At 45.5% G+C, this 21,444-nt stretch overlaps 1 protein-coding gene across 1 annotated transcript in view; it reads left to right on the forward strand.

The window, feature by feature from the left end:
• LOC311135611 (mediator of RNA polymerase II transcription subunit 13-like) overlaps positions 1-21,444 on the forward strand; it is a 104,662-nt gene that overhangs the window by 11,651 nt on the left and 71,567 nt on the right. Inside the window, exon 3 of the mRNA XM_084169624.1 lies at positions 15,435-15,603. Within this exon, the coding sequence (XP_084025750.1) occupies positions 15,435-15,603 (169 nt within the window). The remainder of the gene's footprint in view (positions 1-15,434; positions 15,604-21,444) is intronic.

Below are 21,444 nucleotides of genomic sequence, written 5' to 3' on the forward strand. Positions count from 1 at the left end.
GGTGTTATGAACAGACAAAACCAAAAGAACAAGAAACATCGAACGGTGGCAGCTAGTACTCCGGAGACGACGACCGCCGAAGTCCGCCCGAACAAGGAAGAGGAGCAGCCTCGGCCGAAACCGTGACAGCTGGTTGTATAATGTAAAATATTACAAGGTTCAGGACAGGGGTTGATTGTCAGGCTGACTGACGCTGTGAGCTCTGGGGAGATCAATTCACTGTAAGTGAGAGCTTAGAAGGTGATAGCGTTAACCAGTTAGCTCCCTTAGTTTCCCCCTCATCCCATAAATGACAAGCAGCCAGCCTGGCTGAGAACAGCCTTCACCTGCAGGTCAACTCCCACTGTTTGGAGCAAACACCATTTTTTTCTGTGTGTGTGTGCGCGCACTGTGAGCCTTATCATGGCATCTAAGCACCTTCCGCCCTCCAGCACACGATAAAGCAGCGCCCTGCACTTCGTGTCGCCGAGGCTATATAAGAAAGCTTATCGCATCTTCCCATTTAAAAAAGAGGATAGAAAAGAGGGGAAGAGAAATGGAGCTCCTCCTCCTCCTCATGACTTCTGTGAAAAATTGAGTATGCAGGAGCAACGATGCAGAAACAAGCCTAACACATCATGGAGGTCTGGCCTGGTGCGCTGTCTTCTCTTTTTTCCCTCCCTCCATCCTCGCATCATTTATTTTTTTCTGCAGCAGCAGTGGAGGATGGACGGAGACCATCTTTATTCATGCTCTCTGGCGGGGAGATTGAACTCCTAAGTCTGAGCCGTGACACACACACCTACACACACACATAGCCGGCCCGTGGCCCTCCTTCATTATGACACGTTGTGCCTGAAGTGGGTTGGAAGTGGAAGCTAAAAGGCGTGATGGCAGCCAATCCAGCCCTGGTGGGCCCCGGTAATAACCTGCAGGGCTGGAGGATTAAATGGACTGTGTGTGTGTGTGTGGACAGTGGTGGTATGATGCATTGGAGCCTCTCCTGGGCGTGAAGGTGTGAAGCAACACACAGAAAATGGTGACAACGTGTGTGTTTTAGTAGCAGTGATCGGGCTGGCCGATCCATCGGCAGTCATCTGGAATGCCACCACCAGCCATTGTCAGCTGCTTAACACCTTGCCCTTTTCCCTCTGTGCAAGTGGCTGATGGGTTTGACCTTTCGCTCAGTCAAACCGTCCAAGTCAAATTGGGGTAATCCCTGGAAATGTTAAGCACTTTTTTGTTTGTCATTTTTTTACCCCCCCTTATTGCAATGTTGGTGGTAAACATGAAAATCTGTTATATTCTTTCATGTCGGCAGCAGAAATGGCGGCGGCTCCTTTTCCCCTTCCACACTCATTAGATTAACGGCCTGTGAAAGTCTTTTAATTTTGAGCAAGTGCCATTTCTGTGTAAACCAGTGGGCCAGTAATCCCTTCGAGAGAGAGAGAGAGATATCTTTTAACGGCTGACACTTAATCACCATTCAAGGAGCACAGAGAGAGAGGGCAGTGGGGTAGGGGAGTGGGGGGTAGGTGGTGGGGTTAGGGGAACAGACTGCTAGCTAGGCCCTGCACTATTCTCCCCGTGTCGGAGAGGGACAAATTACCCTGTTCTTTATCAGAACATTTGAGAAAACCAATTCTAATCTTCCTCTGGCCATGCACAGAAAATATTCCAAGCAAGCGAACGGCAGCGATTGCTAAATTAAACGGCTTGCATAGTGTTTTTATTCTCATGCAAATCCCCCACCCCCCACCCCCCCCCCCCACACACAACCCCCCCGCTCGCCCCCAGAAGCCGGTGGTGGAGTCTCTCTCCTATCCAGGGGCATCCTCCACAGATAAATGCCAGCAGGGTTTTTTCCCGCCCTCAAAGAACGACTGATCTTTTTTGCATAGAAATTAGGACCAGAGGTCTGTCTGTCTGGGAGGGTAATTGTTTGGTGGTGAATTTCTCCCTGGTTCCTGGGCCTGCCACTCGTGTGCCCCCTCTCCCTCCCTCTTTCTCTCCTCCATCCCTCCCTCCTGCTCTGCCAGGCCCCAGTGGGCCTGCCTCGTATGGCAGTCTCTCTCTCTCTGTCGCGTTGTCTTTTTGTCCGTCTTTCCCTCCCTCTCTCTCCCCTGGGCATTACCAGCCCTCCCTACCTGTTCCCTCCCTCCGCTCCAGCCTCCACACAGCTGCAGGTGACTCCAAGGCTGCAGGCTGCAGGCTGCAGGCTCCACTTTGCAATCATGGCTCCCATCCAGTCAGTGTGTTTCCCCGTCTTTCTGATGAAATTGAAAAAGTTTCCCAAGCAGATGAAGCCCAGAAAACTTTTTGTAGTGTAAAAAGACCTAGATTGAAATCTCTTTCCCAAGCGACCGCTGTAGGTAGTGTGTGGGACACATCCCAAGCATTTCGCTACACCCGCAATATATAATATAATATAATAATATAATATGCCATTTAGCAGACGCTTTTATCCAAAGCGACTTAGCAATAACATCTGCTAAACACGTGTATGTGACCAATACATTTGATTTGATTTTGATTTGTGGTACAGTGTAAATACAATGGCTCTCTGACACCCCATGTCCCTGCAAGAAGTACCTTCATTACCTTAATACCGGAAAACAGCATGTTGTTCTGTTAGCCAAATTGAAAACTAAAGGCTTTTAAAGTGTCCACCCAATTGTGAATCTTTGCAATAATCAAGTGTGCAACATTATGTGCAATATGGTTTAGATGAGAAGCTCCTGTATAGTTTGAATTGCTATCCTTATTTTGTTTGTCTATATACTATGGTATTTACGGTATGCTAATAGCTGTACACACACGAAGCAGGAATGTGGCTTTGGCCACACCACATCCAAGGCTAATGTAAGGATATTGTAAACATAAAATGTGCAAATCGGATGTTGAAGGGAGATAGATCTTACTACACATTTTACTCATGTAAAACAGCCTAATATGAGCTTTCTGTGTGGAGGTTTAAAGGGAAAGGAAGAGAGTTGTCTGTTGTGCAGAGCAGGATCTCTTATCAGCCCAGTCATCTCCATTGTGCTCCCTGGGGCGCCACAACTGAGCAGCACACGCATTCAGTTATTACTGCATGTTGGGTCAGATCTCTAGAGAGGAGGGAGGGAGGGAGGAAAGTGCACTTGTCTTTCATTGGTCCCTCTGCTGTTTAACGGACGGACAACCACGTTGTTTTGGATGTTTGTAGGGACTGAGGGGAAGGAGATGGGCTTAATTTAGCTTCGCTCTCGAAGGCTTTATTTTAGTATGGATGTGTGTGGCACTAACAATCTGCTGGCATAGCTCTGCTCTTGTTAGTTTTTGTTGGCTCTGCCAAAGTCTTTGGACATTTCCTGCCCATTCTTTACTATTCAGAACAGCTCTGATGTGCACCTCTCAGTGCAGCGCCAAGCTCCCAAGGGCATATTTCAGTACCCTGGAGGGGCAGAGCAAGCCAAAGTTTTCACTTTGTCTGCAGGTCAGGTCTTTGTTTCTCTTCCTTGCCCTGACTCCTGTGAAGATGGCTGCCCCTCAGATTGAATGAGGCATCTGGTGAAAATACATCCATCTCTTAGATCTGTGGGAAAGACAAAAACATTATATGCAGATATTGTTGTTTTTGTCAGCCTCTTTCCTACCGACTCAAAAATATCTCAAGGAGCACATCTTGATTGTGCCAGTTGCTCAAGGACGTATGATTTCAAACAATTTATATGCTGCGGACCTAGTTTACTGTGTGTTCTTTTTTACTGTCTTTTTCTCCTTATGAAAAATGACAATCACCGGTGAAGTGTTTTGATTTGAGTGGGAAAAACTGAAATGGGCTTGACATGCACACACACACATACACACACACACACACACATACATACGACGTGAATGTAACAAGCTGAGAGAGCTTTCGGTTGACGTTCTTGCTTCACATTTCAAAAGTACCGCAAATGTCATAGTAGCCACTAGCCAGGAGGCTAAGCATTGCAAACTATTCAACTAGCTAGCTACCTACTAGCTAATGTTAAGCAAGCAACTCTTCATGCGTGACTGTAAGTCCAAAGAGTCTGCTAAATGGCATATTATATTATTATATTATATTACACTCTTAATTATTGCAACAAAACAATAATACACTCTTGGATAATGCAACAATTCACAAGCATATCCAGACAATTACAGGGTTTAGTTTCTCATCTGTACATTACATTTTAGCTTCTAGACTGATGTTCAACCTTCCCAAGATCTCTCATGTCACCCCGCTCCTCCGCACACTCCACTGGCTTCCAGTTGAAGCTTGCATCTACTACTAAACCATGGTGCTTGCCTACGGAGCTGTGAGGGGAACGGCACCTTCTTACCTTCAGGCTCTGATCAGACCCTACACCCAAATGAGTGCACTACGTTCATCCACCTCTGGCCTGCTAGCCCCCCTACCTCTACGGAAGCACAGTTCCCGCTCAGCCCAGTCAAAGCTATTCGCTGCTCTGGCACCCCAATGGTGGAACAAGCTCCCCCACGACGCCAGGACAGCGGAGTCACTGACCACCTTCCGGAGACACTTGAAACCCTACCTCTTTAAGGAATACCTGGAATAGTATAACAGTAATCCTTCTACCCCCCCCCCATGGAAAAAAAAGGGGAGTGGTTGTCCCATTGGCTATCCTAAGTTGAATGCACCAATTTGTAAGTCGCTCTGGATAAGAGCGTCTGCTAAATGACTTAAATGTAAAAAGACAAAAGCACAGAGTTACTGCTAGCTAAAGCTAACAATGTGTCTTCATCAAGTAACGTTAGCCTATCAAAAATGAACGATTACCCATCTAATATGAATATAAAATTGCAGTGGGTCTACCATACAACATTACAACAACCCATGCTTCATATTTATCAATATCATGCAAATCATTAGCCTACATGTGGTAAAAGCAAATTGCGACTGAAAACTTGGATATAATTCACCAGGGAGTTGAGATGTTGAGCTGTTTTATATAAAAGCCCATTCCCGCCACCCAAAAATAACATGCATATAGATCATACATATAGGTTATGTTTCTTCATTTTGGCATTGTGTGGCGATTTCCATCTATCCACGTCACAGAGATCCGCACAGCAGGGCCGCCGACAAACGTGTGGTGAGCTGGCATTTGCCTAAGCACACGAGGGACAAAGTACTATTGTTTAGACTGATTCGCCTCATGATTTGTTTGTTAGGATTTTAATGTTTTCATCCTCCCTAGGGCCAGGGGTTTTTCCAGGATAATATATTTTTTTAACCATATGACCTGATTAGAAAGATCTGGTCACATCATAGCCCATATATAACCGTTTTTTACAAATTATTTATTACTGTCATACCCAGAGTTTTACCTTGTTAGGTTAGCCTACCAGATCAGGAAAAACTCTGGGACCTTTGGTGCCATCTCTGAAATCACAGCACAATGTTACAAATGAAAAAAACATATTATATTTGTATGATCTACTATCTCAAAATGTTGACTTACATATCTCAACATTTTGAGCTAGTATCGGCAGCTACTGCGACAATTTCAGAATGTAACAGGCTGTTAATGCAATTTCAGGTAAAACAATTTCAGCTGTTTCAAAAACATTGCTCTGCTTTTACCATTTATACTGTAGGAGTGTTGAGCTCAACGAGACAATTCTGTTTACGCTGACGTGCTCGGAGGGGGACAACTGTCGGGCGAGTATCGTGTGCGACACAACAGTATTTCCCTTTGCTATCATGAATGTGAAAACGGTCTAAGACTTCACTTGACAAGTGCAACTGCCTTCATAGTGTCAGTTTTCCTCCCTCTGGATATAATTGATAAACATTACATGATTAAGTGAGATGGAGTAGTTCAAGCTTATCTCAACGCATATCCGAAAGGCTTTCTATTGTTATCTGGCCACACCTGAGGAAAAACATGTATGTTTGCCCACCCAGATGTTCTGCATACAATTTGAACACAACCAAGCTGTAGCCGCTCTCAATTACGCTAAGCTTGCTTGAGGTTGTTTGGATTAAGGTTGGTTGTGGTTGCAGCAGAACTGTAGCGGCAGGGCTGTTGATGTGGATCTAAGATCATTGGTGAGCAATATTCCCTATTAACCCAGGCTAAAGATTCTGAGCGCTTCGGTTTGACCCTGTTCTCTGTGTCAGCCGTGAAAGGCTTCTGAGATGAGTAAACGGATAAATCTACTCGACTGGCTTGTAGTTGACTTTTCAGATAGAGAGAGAGAATCGGGGGGGTTGATGCCTTTTGTGCTTTGGGATCCATTTTCCAGGGCTAATCTCCTGAATGTGACCCCCTCCCCTTCCCTCCCTGTTCTCTGATGGCTGGCTGGGGGGCTGTGGGCCTGGCGCAGTGCAATGCAGATGAGGATGGGGACTGGGAGGGACGCGGCCACAGGGCTCTACAGTGCGACCATTTTACTTGCATATGCGCCAAAATATTTTAATTTTAATTTAGGAGCACTAGTGTGCCTAGAAAAAGTAAATGTCTTTGTGTGCGCCAAAATTGTTCAATTTAGGCGCACATGTGCTCCTTTCCCCTCACTCTGCTCAGGAAATGTTCATTCATTAGTAAGAGAGACTTTGTGGAGCTGAGCAGCACCACCACTGGTCCATCTCTCTTGGCTGCTTGTGGATGGATGTGAAGAGTGGGAAGGAGAGAAGGAGGGGGTGAAGCGAGACAGAGAAAGAGGGAGGAAAAGCTCCTCTGCCTAGCCTGGAAGGAATAATCCCCTGGAGGCCTATGGATCACAAGACATTAATCTGGGTGTTAAATGAGCTACTGACTGCAGCTTTAATTACGAGAGCATAGAGACCTGTGGCTGGAGGGACTGACCACCTCCAAAACCATGCCCTCTTACATTAATCTCTTAGCACCAACAAACACTGCTGGAATGGGCCCACAAACACCTGTGTATGTGTGTGTGTGTGTGTGTGTGTGTACACGTGCACATGTGTGTGGGGGCTGTATCTCTGCAGTATATTTACATTTACATTTTACATTTTTGTCATTTATCAGACGCTCTTAACCAGAGCGACTTACAGTTAGTGCATTCATCTTAAGATAGCTAAGTGGGACAACCACATATCACAGGCATAGAAAGTACATTTAAGTACATACAATAACGTAGCTATCAGTAGAGTCAAAGCTAGAAGGGGGGGGCGGGGTGCCAGGACAGAGAAGAGCTTGGACTGGGCTGACTGGGAGCTGCCCTCCTGTAGGGGTGGGAGGGCCAAGAGACCTGAGGTGGCAGAACGGAGTGCTCGGGGTGGGGTGTAGGGTTTGAGCATAGCCTGAAGGTAGGGAGGGGCAGTTCCTCTTGCTGTTCTGTAGGTAAGCACCATGGTCTTGTAGTGTATGCGAGCTTAGACTGGAAGCCAGTGGAGTGTGCTGAGGAGCGGGGTGACATGAGAGAACATGGGAAGGTTGAAAACCAGGCGGGCTGCAGCGTTCTGGATAAGTTGTAGGGGTTTGATGGCACAAGCGGGGAGCCTATCCAACAGCGAGTTGCAGTAGTCCAGACGGGAGAGGACAAGTGCCTGGATTAGGATCTGCGCCGCCTCCTGTGTTAGGTAGGGTTGTGCTCTGCGGATGTTGTAGAGCATGAACCTGCAGGAGCAGGTCACTGTTTTGATGTTTGCAGAGAATGACAGGGTGTTGTCCAGGGTCACTCTAAGGTTCTTTGCACTCTGGGAGGGCAACACTGTGGAGTTGTCAACCGTGATGGAGAGGTCTCTGGGAGGAAGAGCAGATCCGTCTTGTCGAAGTTGAGCTTGAGGTGGTGGGCCAACCTCCAAGTTGAGATACCTGCCAGGCATGCAGAGATGCGTGTCGCCACCTGGGTGTCAGAAGGGGGGAAGGAGAAAAGTAGTTGAGTGCCTGGCAGGTATCCGCATAGCAATGATAGGAGAGGCCATGTGAGGATATGACGGAGCCGAGTGACTTGGTGTATAGAGAGAAGAGGAGAGGGCCTAGAACCAAGCCCTGGGGGACACCAGTAGTGAGAGTATGTGGTGCAGACACAGATCCTCCACGTCACCTGGTAGGAGCAGCCTGCTAGGTAGGATGCAATCCAAGACTGTGCAGAGCTTGAGATGCCCAGCCCTGACAGGGTGGAGAGGAGGATCTGATGGTTCACAGTGTAGAAGGCAGCGTATAGATCTAGGAGGATAAGAACCAAGGAGAGAGTCAGCTTTGGCAGTGCGGAGAGCCTCCGTGACACAGAGAAGAGCAGTCTCGGTTGAGTGATCCATCTTGAAACCTGACTTGTTAGGGTCAAGAAGATCGTTCTGAGAGAAATAACGAGAAAGTTGATCAGAGACAGCACACTCAAGTGTTTTGGAAAGAGAAGAAAGAAGGGATACAGGTCTATAGAGGGGACGGAGCAAGTGGTCAGGGATGAGTTGATGAGGGAAGTGAGGAATGGGAGAAGGTCTCCAGAGATGGTCTGGAGAAGGGAGGAGGGGTTGGGGTCGATCGGGCAGGTTGTCGGGCGGCCAGACCTCACTAGTCACAGGATGGTAGAAAGTGGCTTTAGCAGCGGATACAGAGGAAGAGAAGGTAGAGAGGAGGGAGTGAAAGGATGATAGGTCCTCCGGAAGTTTAGATTTCCTAAATTTTTGCACAGCTGCCCGCAGCCCTGTTCCGTATATATGTGTCTTGTGTCATCAGGCTCTTGGAGAGATCTCACACACACACACACTGGTGTCAGGGGAGGTGTGTGCAGGTGGTCGGTAGGGCTGTGACGCTACCAGTAACTATTTGTTCCTTTAAAAATCTGCTGTATGTAAAATATTGTGTAGTATAGCTTGGAAAATAAATTTGACTCTGAATGACAACATAATGAGGTTTGTTTCTAACATTAGGGCTGTTTCCTAAAGAAGTTCAATCCGCTTCGTGTTTTGTTACCTTGCCACGATAGTAACGAGTATCGCGATACTGGTATCGTCCTTGCCCTAGTGGTCAGTGCAGTGTGAGTGGAGTGTGTGATTTGGGAGCTTCTTCTGAGAGGTCTCTGCTGTGTAGTGTGGTCCTGTCTATGCCTGTGGAAGATCTCTGCCTGCTAGGTCAGCTCATCTGGGCCCCCTCCGCCAAACGGGAAAGGGAGGGACACATAAACCTGAGTCTGAGCCAGGCTACTGTGTTTCTGTCTCTCTCTCTCTCTCTCTCTCTCTCTCTCTCTCTCTCTCTCTCTCTCTCTCTCTTTCTCCCTTGCTCTCTGGTCTTTCTCTCTCTCTCTCTCTGATCTCTCTCTCTCTTGCCGGCCAACCACACGCAAGCTAGCAACCTCCCACCTCACACAACAGCCAGTTAACAGGCTGGAATTAAGAGCCATGGAGTTAATTGGCGGTGCATTGACCTATTAGCTGCTAATCTGACCGGGACTGCTCCTCTTATTTTGATATGGAGAGAAATTACACACACTGAAAACAATGTTGATTTGTTTGGGTGAAAATGCTTATTAGTTTAATTCGACAGTCTGTATTTCAAATGAGAAGATAAGTGGAAGAGGCACTTTCCACATTGAGTGGAATGTTATAAGGGGTCGCCATTCAACATGTAGGTTACTTGCTGCAGAAAGAAGGAGACAGGCCGTCTTTTGACCCTCCTTTGTCAGGGAAGAATGCTTTCTAATGGGTTGCTGTAAGGACTGTGGAAACTGTGTGTAAAAGTACCACACTCCTTCCAGGTCAGTCAGTGGAAACAGGTTGCCCCCTCCCTGGCTCTTATTGTGTCGGCTGCTTGCCTGCCTGCTGGGTGTAGTCTTGAGACAATTCAAACGTTTCCTCTCCTGTGATAGCTTGCTAGCTGCAGCTCTCTCCCTCTCTTTTTCTGCCCTACGGCACTGCTACACCCCTCCCTCACTCCTTTTTCCCTCCTTCCTTCCTTCCTTCCTTCCCTCCCTCCCTCCCTCCCTCCCTCCCTCCCTCCCTCTGAGGATGGACTGGCTGTCATTCACTCTCCTCTCATGGCCACATCCACTTCCCAGGTTGTTGTTGAAATTCTAGTTTTAGTGTTGTTTCTATGTGTGTTTTTGTTGGTTACGTTTGTGACTTACATTAATAGTAGGTTTGGTCTGTGCACCTCTTTGTTTGTGTGTTTGTCTCTGACTGACTCCAGAGAGAGTATTGCTCCTGTTCTCTTGGCTGTGGTGGACTATGAGAGACATAAGGTCGTTAGGAACGCTTGATGCAAACCAGATGCCTGTTTGCTCCCCTTCAGCGCTAGAGGAAAAGACTAGAGAGGGGGGAGAGAGGGGGAGGGAGAGAGAGGCAGATGTGATCCTGACAGAGTAAAGCAGATGTGATATCTGTTTATGTAAATTAAGGTTTAGAGGTTTCCCGTCATTTACGCAGGGGCTATTTTCTTATTTTGTACAAAAACTGGATCGAGAAAAGGAATGCAAATTGGCCACAGAAGAAATAGCAACTTAGCTTTCTGTTCTTCGTCAGCCTCTTGCTGTTTGTTTGATAGGTATTTCTCCCCTCTCTCCTCCTACTCCTACTCACTCTAACCCCATATGTGTTATTAGTAACAGTGAGTGGGGATCTGTCTATATTCAGTCAGGCCAGAATGGCTTTGGAATGGGATGAATCCCATGTTTTTTTCTATAATCTGCTGGTGTTGTCAAGAACTAGCTGGCCAGGCTGGCTGGCTGCTTACTTATTGTCATGAAATTGTGACCTGCGTGTCAGAGGAGGGCCGGTCGGCCGAGGCCTCAATGTTAAATCCTTCTTAACAAACAGACGTAGAGAACAACGGCTCCCGCCAGCCTGCTGCACAGAATACCAGGGCAGCATTCAGCAGGGAACAACGTTGTGGAACGTTCAGATAAGAATATACCTCTCTGACATGTACAATAAGGAATCACGTCCGCATTATTTTTGCAACGTTTGTCTTGTGAACGTAGCCCTGTCAGCACAGTTTCCCTGTGTACAACGTTGGCTTATTTCACGGCCATCTCCTCGTTTTAGCTTGAAATAGTAGCTGGAGGGATGCCTGAGTTCCTCCTCCTAAAGTTTCTGTTGTTTCCTCTAAAGTGTTTCAAAGACAAGACATGTCAGTGTAAATTAAAGTATAGTGGCTATCTCTCTCTCTGAAGAAAATGTGGGTTAGGTTATATGACAGATCCATAAAATGTAGGGTCTAAACACACACTTTTTGCTGGAAACCCACTCCTCTCAGCGCACAGCTTAGGGTTTTTTGGCTGAATCTGAGATAGGTTGGAAGCTGGCTCACAGTGTCCAGAGGGGCTAAGGAAAAGCATCTGAAAGAGGGGTAAAGGGGAGTTGAGATATGGGTGATGTTTTCTAGTGGATGGGAGCAGGGTAGACTAGAGATATGAAGAACAAGGTCAAGCTCTCTCCAGGGTGGATGGACAGCTTTTTTCTTTTAGCATTGGTCAACAGAGTTAAAATGTCAGGCCTTTTTAAGTTTCTCTGGCGGCTGTTTACAAGTGCTCCTGTGAAATGTAGCCGGCCCTCTACTTAAAGCCCTGAAAAATATATGAGCCCAGATCCTCTTAAACAAGCTGTTCAGCACTCGCCGCTCTGCTTTGCCAAGGGCAATAGGGCTTCTTTTACTGTTGCTATGGGGGGCAAAGAAATCACAGTTGAATTTCCTCTTTCAGAGGCAGAAAGACATAATCATTGATGTACCTTTATGTCTGTGTAGACCTTCTCCTCACCTAACTAAACTAATCTCTGTCTCCACAATGTAGGCCTAACACATTTTAATTGACCTGAAGTTTATAGCTGCACAGTTTGGTAGCTAGCTCAGAACTGAGTTTCGCAACAATAAGGAACAACGTCTTGTCAAATAAGATACAGGGGATCATGTCTCGTGGTCACATATCTGGTGTTTATTTCTCTGTGCTGCACAGTGCTGCACACAGGGACAAAGAGGTTTGCTGGAGACATGTTTGAAAGGAGCTTAAGTGCTCTAAGATGCCTATGGTCACTGTCAAAACGCCACAAACAGGTCCGGGACCAGGATAGGGAAACTGTGCTGTCTTGTGTGGTATTCTATGCAGGAGAAGGCAGGAGCCCTTGTTCTCTAAGGCATCACGTGACAATGACCATAGGAGTTGACCAGACAGCACAAACAGATCAGAGACCTATCTATCTATCTATCTATCTATCTATCTATCTATCTATCTGTCTGTCTGTCTGTCTGTCTGTCTGTCTGTCTGTCTGTCTGTCTGTCTGTCTGTCTGTCTGTCTGTCTGTCTGTCTGTCTGTCTGTCTGTCTGTCTGTCTGTCTGTCTGTCTGTCTGTCTGTCTGTCTGTCTGTCTGTCTGTCTGTCTGTCTGTCTGTCTGTCTGTCTGTCTGTCTGTCTGTCTGTCTGTCTGTCCGTCCGTCCGTCCGTCCGTCCGTCTGTCTGTTTCGTTAACTGTAATTTTGTTAAGTTATGCTCCAACTTTCCCTCCATCTTGTGTCTCTAACCCTGTCTCTCTCTCTCTCTGTCTGTCTGTCTAACTGAGGAGAGACTGACTTGCATTGTGTTTTCTTGGTGTAAAAATTATTTTCAGGTTATAGTTTGTCTTTCCTCCTTGCTTGCTTACGGTCAACATATGATTTTCAGATATCACTAAAGATATGACTGGCTATTTTGCATATCAGGAAATGAAGAGTTTCAAATCTTTATTTTGAGATGCCAGGTACAATATGCTGCCTACTTGAAATAGTAGGCTATAGTTTGTGATTGTCATCTGCCTCCTGAAGAATATTTTATTTCTTTATGCTAAGATTTAGTATTATATAATAATTGTATTTTCAGTGCAGTGTGCATAGTGTACCTGCAAGAAATAGCTCACATCAACTTCCCTCCCTCTGTCTGTCTGATCTTTTGATATCCTTCACCCCTGCTAGGCATCAATAAGTGCATCGATGATGTCGTCCCCACAGTGACCGTACGTACATACCCCAACCAGAAGCCATGGATTACAGGAAACATCCGCACTGAGCTAAAGGGTAGAGCTGCCGCTTTCAAGGAGCGGGACTCTAACCCGGACGCTTATAAGAAATCCCGCTATGCCCTCCGACGAACCATCAAACAGGAAAAGAGTCAATACAGGACTAAGATTGAATCGTACTACACCGGCTCTGACGCTCGTCGGATGTGGCAGGGCTTGAAAACTATTACAGACTACAAAGGGAAGCACAGCCGCGAGCTTCCCAGTGACACAAGCCTACCAGACGAGCTAAACCACTTCTATGCTCGCTTCGAGGCAAGCAACACTAAAGCATGTATGAGAGCACCAGCTGTTCCGGATGACTATGTGATCACGCTCTCCGTAGCCGATGTGAGTAAGACTTTTAAGCAGGTCAACATTCACAAGGCCGCAGGGCCAGACGGATTACCAGGACGTGTACTCCGAGCATGTGCTGACCAACTGGCAAGTGTCTTCACTGACATTTTCAACATGTCCCTGACTGAGTCTGTAATACCAACATGTTTCAAGCAGACCACCATAGTCCCCGTGCCCAAGGACACTAAAATAACCTGCCTAAATGACTACCGACCCGTAGCACTGACGTCTGTAGCCATGAAGTGCTTTGAAAGGCTGGTCATGGCTCACATCAACACCATTATCCCAGAAACCCTAGACCCACTCCAATTTGCATACCGCTCCAACAGATCCACAGATGATGCAATCTCTATTGCACTCCACACTGCCCTTTCCCACCAGGACAAGAGGAACACCTACGTGAGAATGCTATTCATTGACTACAGCTCAGCATTCAACACCATAGTGCCCTCAAAGCTCATCACTAAGCTAAGGATCCTGGGACTAAACACCTCCCTCTGCAACTGGATCCTGGACTTCCTGACGGGCCGCCACCAGGTGGTAAGGGTAGGTAACAACACATCTGCCACACTGATCCTCAACACGGGGGCCCCTCAGGGGTGCGTGCTCAGTCCCCTCCTGTACTCCCTGTTCACCCATGACTGCATGGCCAGGCACGACTCCAACACCATCATTAAGTTTGCCGACGACACAACAGTGGTAGGCCTGATCACCGACGACGATGAGACAGCCTATAGGGAGGAGGTCAGAGACCTGGCCGTGTGGTGCCAGGATAACAACCTCTCCCTCAACGTGACCAAGACAAAGGAGATGATTGTGGACTACAGGAAAAATAAGAGGACTGAGCACGCCCCCATTCTCATCGACGGGGCTGTAGTGGAACAGGTTGAGAGCTTCAAGTTCCTTGGCGTCCACATCACCAACAAACTATCATGGTCCAAACACACCAAGACAGTCGTGAAGAGGGCACGACAAAGCCTATTCCCCCTCAGGAGACTGAAAAGATTCGGCATGGGTCCTCAGATCCTCAAAAAATTATACAGCTGCACCATCGAGAGCATCCTGACTGGTTGCATCACCGCCTGGTATGGCAACTGCTTGGCCTCCGACCGCAAGGCACTACAGAGGGTAGTGTGTACGGCCCAGTACATCACTGGGGCCAAGCTTCCTGCCATCCAGGACCTCTATACCAGGCGGTGTCAGAGGAAGGCCCTCAAAATTGTCAAAGACTCCAGCCACCCTAGTCATAGACTGTTCTCTCTGCTACCGCACGGCAAGCGGTACCGGAGTGCCAAGTCTAGGTCCAAAAGACTTCTCAACAGCTTCTACCCCCAAGCCATAAGACTCCTGAACAGCTAATCATGGCTACCCGGACTATTTGCACTGCCCTCCCACCCCATCTTTTTACGCTGCTGCTACTCTGTTAATTATTTATGCATAGTCACTTTAACTCTACCCACATGTACATATTACTTCAACTACCTCAACTAGCCGGTGCCCCCGCACATTGACTCTGCACCGGTACCCCCCTGTATATATAGCCTCCCTACTGTTATTTTATTTTACTTCTGCTCTTTTTTTCTCAACACTTTTTTGTTGTTGTTTTATTTTACTTTTTTATTAAAAATAAATGCACTGTTGGTTAAGGGCTGTAAGTAAGCATTTCACTGTAATGTCTGCACCTGTTGTATTCGGCGCATGTGGCCAATAACATTTGATTTGATTTGATTTGCTTCACACTTCTGTCTACTGTTTTGGCACAGTCAGGATTCAGGAACCATCTTATGTGTTCACACCCCTGGTGTGAACCTGTTAGTGTTGTTAGTATATCATTAGCATTTCTTGTAAACCGGTAAGTCTTGTCCGACTGAGTAAAACTGAGAAGACGGAGAGCAACACTTGTGTGCATTAGGCCAAGAAGTGAATTAACCATACATTAGGCCTAATACGGGCTGGATAAATTATTAATATTCTTGGTAGTTTGGTAAACAGGAAAGTGAAACAGAGGAGATTGTTAGCCAATGTAGCCGTAGAAATGATGTTTTTTGCAGCTGAGCTAATTAGCAAATTTGTTTTTTTTTTAATGACTCCCTCCTGTCTCTAACTCTTTCTCTCTCTCCGTCTGTCTATCTAGCGGAGGAGGACGGTGTGTGGGAGAGCGGCCTGTCCTATGAGTGCAGGACGCTCCTGTTCAAAGCCATCCACAACCTGCTGGAGCGCTGTCTCATGAACCGCAGCTTCGTACGCATCGGCAAGTGGTTCGTCAAGCCCTACGAGAAGGATGAGAAGCCCATCAATAAGAGGTAAGATGCTCCTACTCTCTCCTCCTAACTCCCCGGTTCTCTCCTTCTTCCTTCCCCAATCCCCAGTGTCAACACTCCCACTGGTGTTGTAGTAGCACACTCAAGGATAGAACAAAGATGCATTGAATACATTTGTCAATAGTTCAAGAACGTCTGATTTGTGCCCCATTTACACTTGGGTGCTGTGCTCTATTAATGGACTATTAATCAATCAGATATACACTACCAGTCAAAAGTTTGCTAATTCAAGGGTTTTTCTTTATTTTTACAATTTTCTACATTGTATAATAATAGTGAAGACATCAAAACTATGAAATAACACATTAAATCATGTACTAACCCAAAAAGTGTTAAACAAATTTGGGATTCTTCAAATAGCCAACCTTTGCCTTGATGACAGCTTTGCACACTCTTGGCATCCTCTCAACCAGCTTCATGAGGTAGTCACCTGGAATACATTTCAATTAACAGGTATGCCTTCTTAATGCGTTTGAGCCAATCAGTTGTGTTGTGATAAGGTAGGGGGGGTATACAGAAGATAGCCCTATTTGATAAATGACCAAGTCCATATTATGGCAAGAACAGCTCAAATAGGCAATGAGAAACAACAGTCCATCATTACTTTAAGACATGAAGGTCAGTCAATACGGAACATTTCAAGAACTTTGAAAGTTTCTTCAAGTGTAGTCGCAAAAACCATCAAGCGCTATGATGAAACTGGCTCTCATGAGGACCACCACAGGAATGGAAGACCTAGAGTTACCTCTGACGCAGAGGATAAATTCATTAGAGTTACCAGGCTCAGAAATTGCAGCCCAAATAAATGCTTCACAGAGTTCAAGTCACAGACACATCTCAACATCAACTGTTCAGAGGGGACTGTGTGAATCAGGCATTCATGGTCGAATTGCTGCAAAGAAGCCACTACTAAAGGACACCAATAATAAGAAGAGACTTGCTTGGGCCAAGAAACACGAGCACTGGACATTAGATTTGTCCTTTGGTCTGTAGTCTAAATTGGAGATTTTTGGTTCCAACCGCCGTGTCTTTGTGAGACGCGGTGTGGGTGAACGGATGATCTCGACATGTGTAGTTCCCACCGTAAAGCATGGAGGAAGTGGTGTGATGGTGTGGGGGTGCTTTGCTGGTGACACTGTCTCTGATGTATTTAGAATTGAAGGCACACTTAACCAGCAGGGCTACCACAGCATTCTGCAGGGATACACCATCCCATCTGGTTTGGGCTTAGTGGGTCTATCATTTGTTTTTCAACAGGACAATGACCCAACACACCTCCAGGCTGTGTAAGGGCTATTTTACATTTACGTAATTTAGCAGATGCTCTTATCCAGAGCGACTTACAGTTAGTGAGTGCATACATTTTTCATACTGGCCCCCCGTGGGAATCGAACCCACAACCCTGGCGTTGCAAGCGCAATGCTCTACCAACTGAGATACAGGAGGCCTATAATTTTACCAAGAAGGAGAGTGATGGAGTGCTGCATCAGATAACCTGGCCTCCACAATCCCCCGACCTCAACCCAATTGGGATGGTTTGGGATGAGTGGACGGCAAACTGAAGGAAAAGCAGCCAACAAGTGCTAAACATATGTGGGAACTCCTTCAAGACTGTTGGAAAAGCATTCCAGGTGAAGCTGGTTGAGAGAATGCCAAGAGTGTGCAAAGCTGTCGTCAAGGCAAAGGTTGGCTATTTGAAGAATCTCAAATGTAAAATATATTTTGATTTGTTTAACACTTCTTTGGTTACTACATGATTCCATATGTGTTATTTCATAGTTTTGATGTCTTCACTATTACTCTACAATGTAGAAAATATTAAAAATAAAGAAAAACCCTGGAATGAGCAGGTGTGTCCAAACCTTTGACTGGTACTGTAAGTACCCCTCTCCTCTTACTCCCTTTCCAGGTAGATTTAGTCCTGAGCCCAATGCCCACTGTCAGTCCCCATAGAGGTGTGCTTTCTGCGTTGGTTAAATAAAGTTGTGAAGGTTTTGAACTGGTGAGCAGGGCTACAGACACGTTCTCTCTACCCTGTTGGCTGTACTTCCTGGAAGTGTGTTGCCGAGCCGCAGCAGTGACTGAGCCGTCCCCTCTATCTAGTGGGGAGGATTTGTCTCTGTCAGTGTCTGGCGTCTTTGATAAGAGAAGGAGGCACACAGCTGCTGAGGAGTAAACAACCGCGGTGGTGACACTCGGTGCACCTCGCCACCCTAGTCAAAATATCCTGTAGGATTAGAGATTTTTCCAATAGAATCCTATAGGATTCTCACAATCCTATAGGATTTTGTGACACCTCTATCAGAATCCTATTGGACTACTTTTTCCTATTGGAAATAAAAAGTGATCCTATAGGATTCTTGCAGTCCTATAGGATATTGTGTCACCTGTATCGGAATCCTATTGGACTACTTTTTTCCTATTAGGAACCTATTAATCCAATTGGACCTTATAGGATTCTCGCAATCCTATAGCATTTTGTGTCACCTCTATCCTTAATTGAACCCAATAAATTATAGTTTGTTGTCATAACTTATAGTACAATAAAACAACATTAATTACAACATTTTCATTGATTGGAAACAACATTTTTATATTCATTTCTTTTTATTCACCTTTAAGAAAACCTATCCCTTTAAGAGTGACTGATGAGGTCACCGCTAGCGCAGGCTTGCAGTGTTAATTAACTACCAAGTTCAGTTCGCTGCCTGTGGCTGTACATAGAATCTCTGGTTTTGTAACATTATTATTATAACAGTTTTATCCTTCACTGTACGTGAATGCAAGAACTGTGAGTACAGTATTTGTTTCCTTATGTTTCCTGACGAAGTTGTCAATGTTTTAGTCATATTTTCGCCACTCCTCCATACAGACCTTCTCCAGATCCTTCAGGTTTCGGGGCTGTCGCTGGGCAATACGGACTTTCAGCTCCCTCCAAAGATTTTCTATTGGGTTCAGGTCTGGAGACTGGCTAGGCCACTCCAGGACCTTGAGATGCTTCTTACGGAGCCACTCCTTAGTTGCCCTGGCTGTGTGTTTCGGGTCGTTGTCATGCTAGAAGACCCAGCCACGACCCATCTTCAATGCTCTTACTGAGGGAAGGAGGTTGTTGGCCAAGATCTCGCGATACATGGCCTCATCCATCCTCCCCTCAATACGGTGCAGTCGTCCTGTCCCCTTTGCAGAAAAGCATCCCTAAAGAATGATGTTTCCACCTCCATGCTTCATGGTTGGGATGGTGTTCTTGGGGTTGTACTCATCCTTCTTCTTCCTCCAAACACGGCGAGTGGAGTTTAGACCAAAAAGCTCTATTTTTGTCTCATCAGACCACATGACCTTCTACCATTCCTCCTCTGGATCATCCAGATGGTCATTGGCAAACTTCAGACGGGCCGGGACATGCACTGGCTTGAGCAGGGGGACCTTGCGTGCGCTGCAGGATTTTAATCCATGACGGCGTAGTGTGTTACTAATGGTTTTCTTTGAGACTGTGGTCCCAGCTCTCTTCAGGTCATTGACCAGGTCCTGCCGTGTAGTTCTGGGCTGATCCCTCACCTTCCTCATGATCATTGATGCCCCACGAGGTGAGATCTTGCATGGAGCCCCAGACTGAGGGTGATTGACCGTCATCTTGAACTTCTTCCATTTTCTAATAATTGCGCGAACAATTGTTGCCTTTTCACCAAGCTGCTTGCCTATTGTCCTGTAGCCCATCCCAGCCTTGTGCAGGTCTACAATTGTATCCCTGATGTCCTTACACAGCTCTCTGGTCTTGGCCATTGTGGAGAGGTTGGAGTCTGTTTGATTGAGTGTGTGGACAGGTGTCTTTTATACAGGTAATGAGTTCAAACAGGTGCAGTTAATACAGGTAATGAGTGGAGAACAGGAGGGCTTCTTAAAGAAAAACTAACAGGTCTGTGAGAGCCGGAATTCCTACTGGTTGGTAGGTGATCAAATACTTATGTCATGCAATAAAATGCAAATTATTACTTAAAAATCATACAATGTGATTTTCTGGATTTCTGTTTTAGATTCCGTCTCTCACAGTTGAAGTGTACCTATGATAAAAATTACAGACCTCTACATGCTTTGTAAGTAGGAAAACCGGCAAAATCGGCAGTGTATCAAATACTTGTTCTCCCCACTGTAATTAGAAAATTATGCTGTCACTGCTTCCCGTTGACAATAACTTTTGATAAACATCCCGAAGTCAAATCACAGTTTTGAAATTTCCAACTCAATAAACAGTTTGATATATTGAAAACTTCAACATAAAATGTACTACCTACTAATACGTGCCACAATAGTAATCATATTACTTGTATTTGTTTTAAACAAACACCTGATAAACTGCATATGCACCAAAAACCCTGTTGTTTTGACAAGTAGCAATTAATCACTCATATTGATAAGGGGGGAAATCAGGTTGTATGCGCTGTTAAAACTAACACAACTCAAAAACCACATGGAAACTGGAAATATTGTTTACATCACTGCTGAAGACCACAAGCTACATTTTGGAGTGATTAATTTTGATTTGGGGGTCGCCAAAATGGAAAGAGAAACTCAACACTTTTTTATGTCAATCACTCATTGATATCACATTAAAATCAATAGAATGAGAGGGGGAGTCTGGTTACAGGTCCTGTTCAAACTAACCTTACAAAAAAAAACACACAGAATCTTGGAATAATATATCACTGGTTAGAGGACAACTTGTAGAAGACAGATAGCAAAATGTTTGATTGTTGCATTTTGTTTCAAGTGGGTAGCCAACGCAGAAAGTTAAACACAACAGTACTTTGTTAATCAGTCATATCGGTCTCAATTTGAAATCAATAGAGCGGGGGCAAATATTTGTGTGTGTATACACTGTTTAAACTAACACTATTCAAAGGCCACAGTGAATCTGAAAATAATTCATACATCACTGGTTAGAAGAGAATTTGCTGAGGACAGTCAACTAAATTCTAGAATGTCGGATGGAAGTTTTGTGAGGCTGCCGAAACAGGGAATAAAACAAATCAATTGCTTTGTTTTTTAACTTCAACGAATCAAGACCCGCCATAGGATATCAACAGTGACAAGGGTTGTCTGTTATTTGAGTGATAGTTTGACTCTCAAATCCTTTTATTGGTGTGAGGCCAGCGACTTTTATACAGAGAGCGCCCCGAATTATCCCTGCCATTTGAGTTTGAAAATGATAGTAGAATTCTAAGTCCCAAAACCACCGACGCGTATGACAAAACCAATGATATTGATCTGTTTTAAGCGGATCCCAAACCAATCCAAATGTAGCATGCATCGGTCAGAAAGTCCATTCAAACGTTACGAATCGCTGGTTCACTAAAATGTTTTGCTCATATTACATTCTTTCTACCTTCCGAAATTACCTGATTGTTTGACAACTGATGCGTCCTCTCCTTCAGTGCCAAACTAAATGTAACTGTGTTGAGTCATTGATCTACAAGTCATTTTGCATGCCGCGCAAACCCCAGGCAATATCACTAGCCTAGTCAAACTGCGCACTGTGCCCAGCATCGTGCGCTGATTAACACCAGGTAGGCAGCCTGAATATAGCTTATGTATTTCTGAAGTGAAGCTTCTGCAGATTAAATAACAGCCTAATGAGAGAAACGGCAGTCAGTGTGTTGTGGTGAGCAGCCCAGAGCAGGGATTGAAGGGCAAATTAGGAATTAATGATAAAAGACCCTAACTAACAAGCTAGGGGAGACAGGAGCGCTGTTCTGGCTCAAAGTGCTGTCACAGTGCAGTCATCCCAGGGCATTGTGTGTTTTTGTTTTTGTACTAGCTAAATGTCTC

Source organism: Coregonus lavaretus (genome assembly GCF_964263955.1).
Source record: "Coregonus lavaretus genome assembly, chromosome: 10".
Lineage (NCBI taxonomy): Eukaryota > Metazoa > Chordata > Actinopteri > Salmoniformes > Salmonidae > Coregonus > Coregonus lavaretus.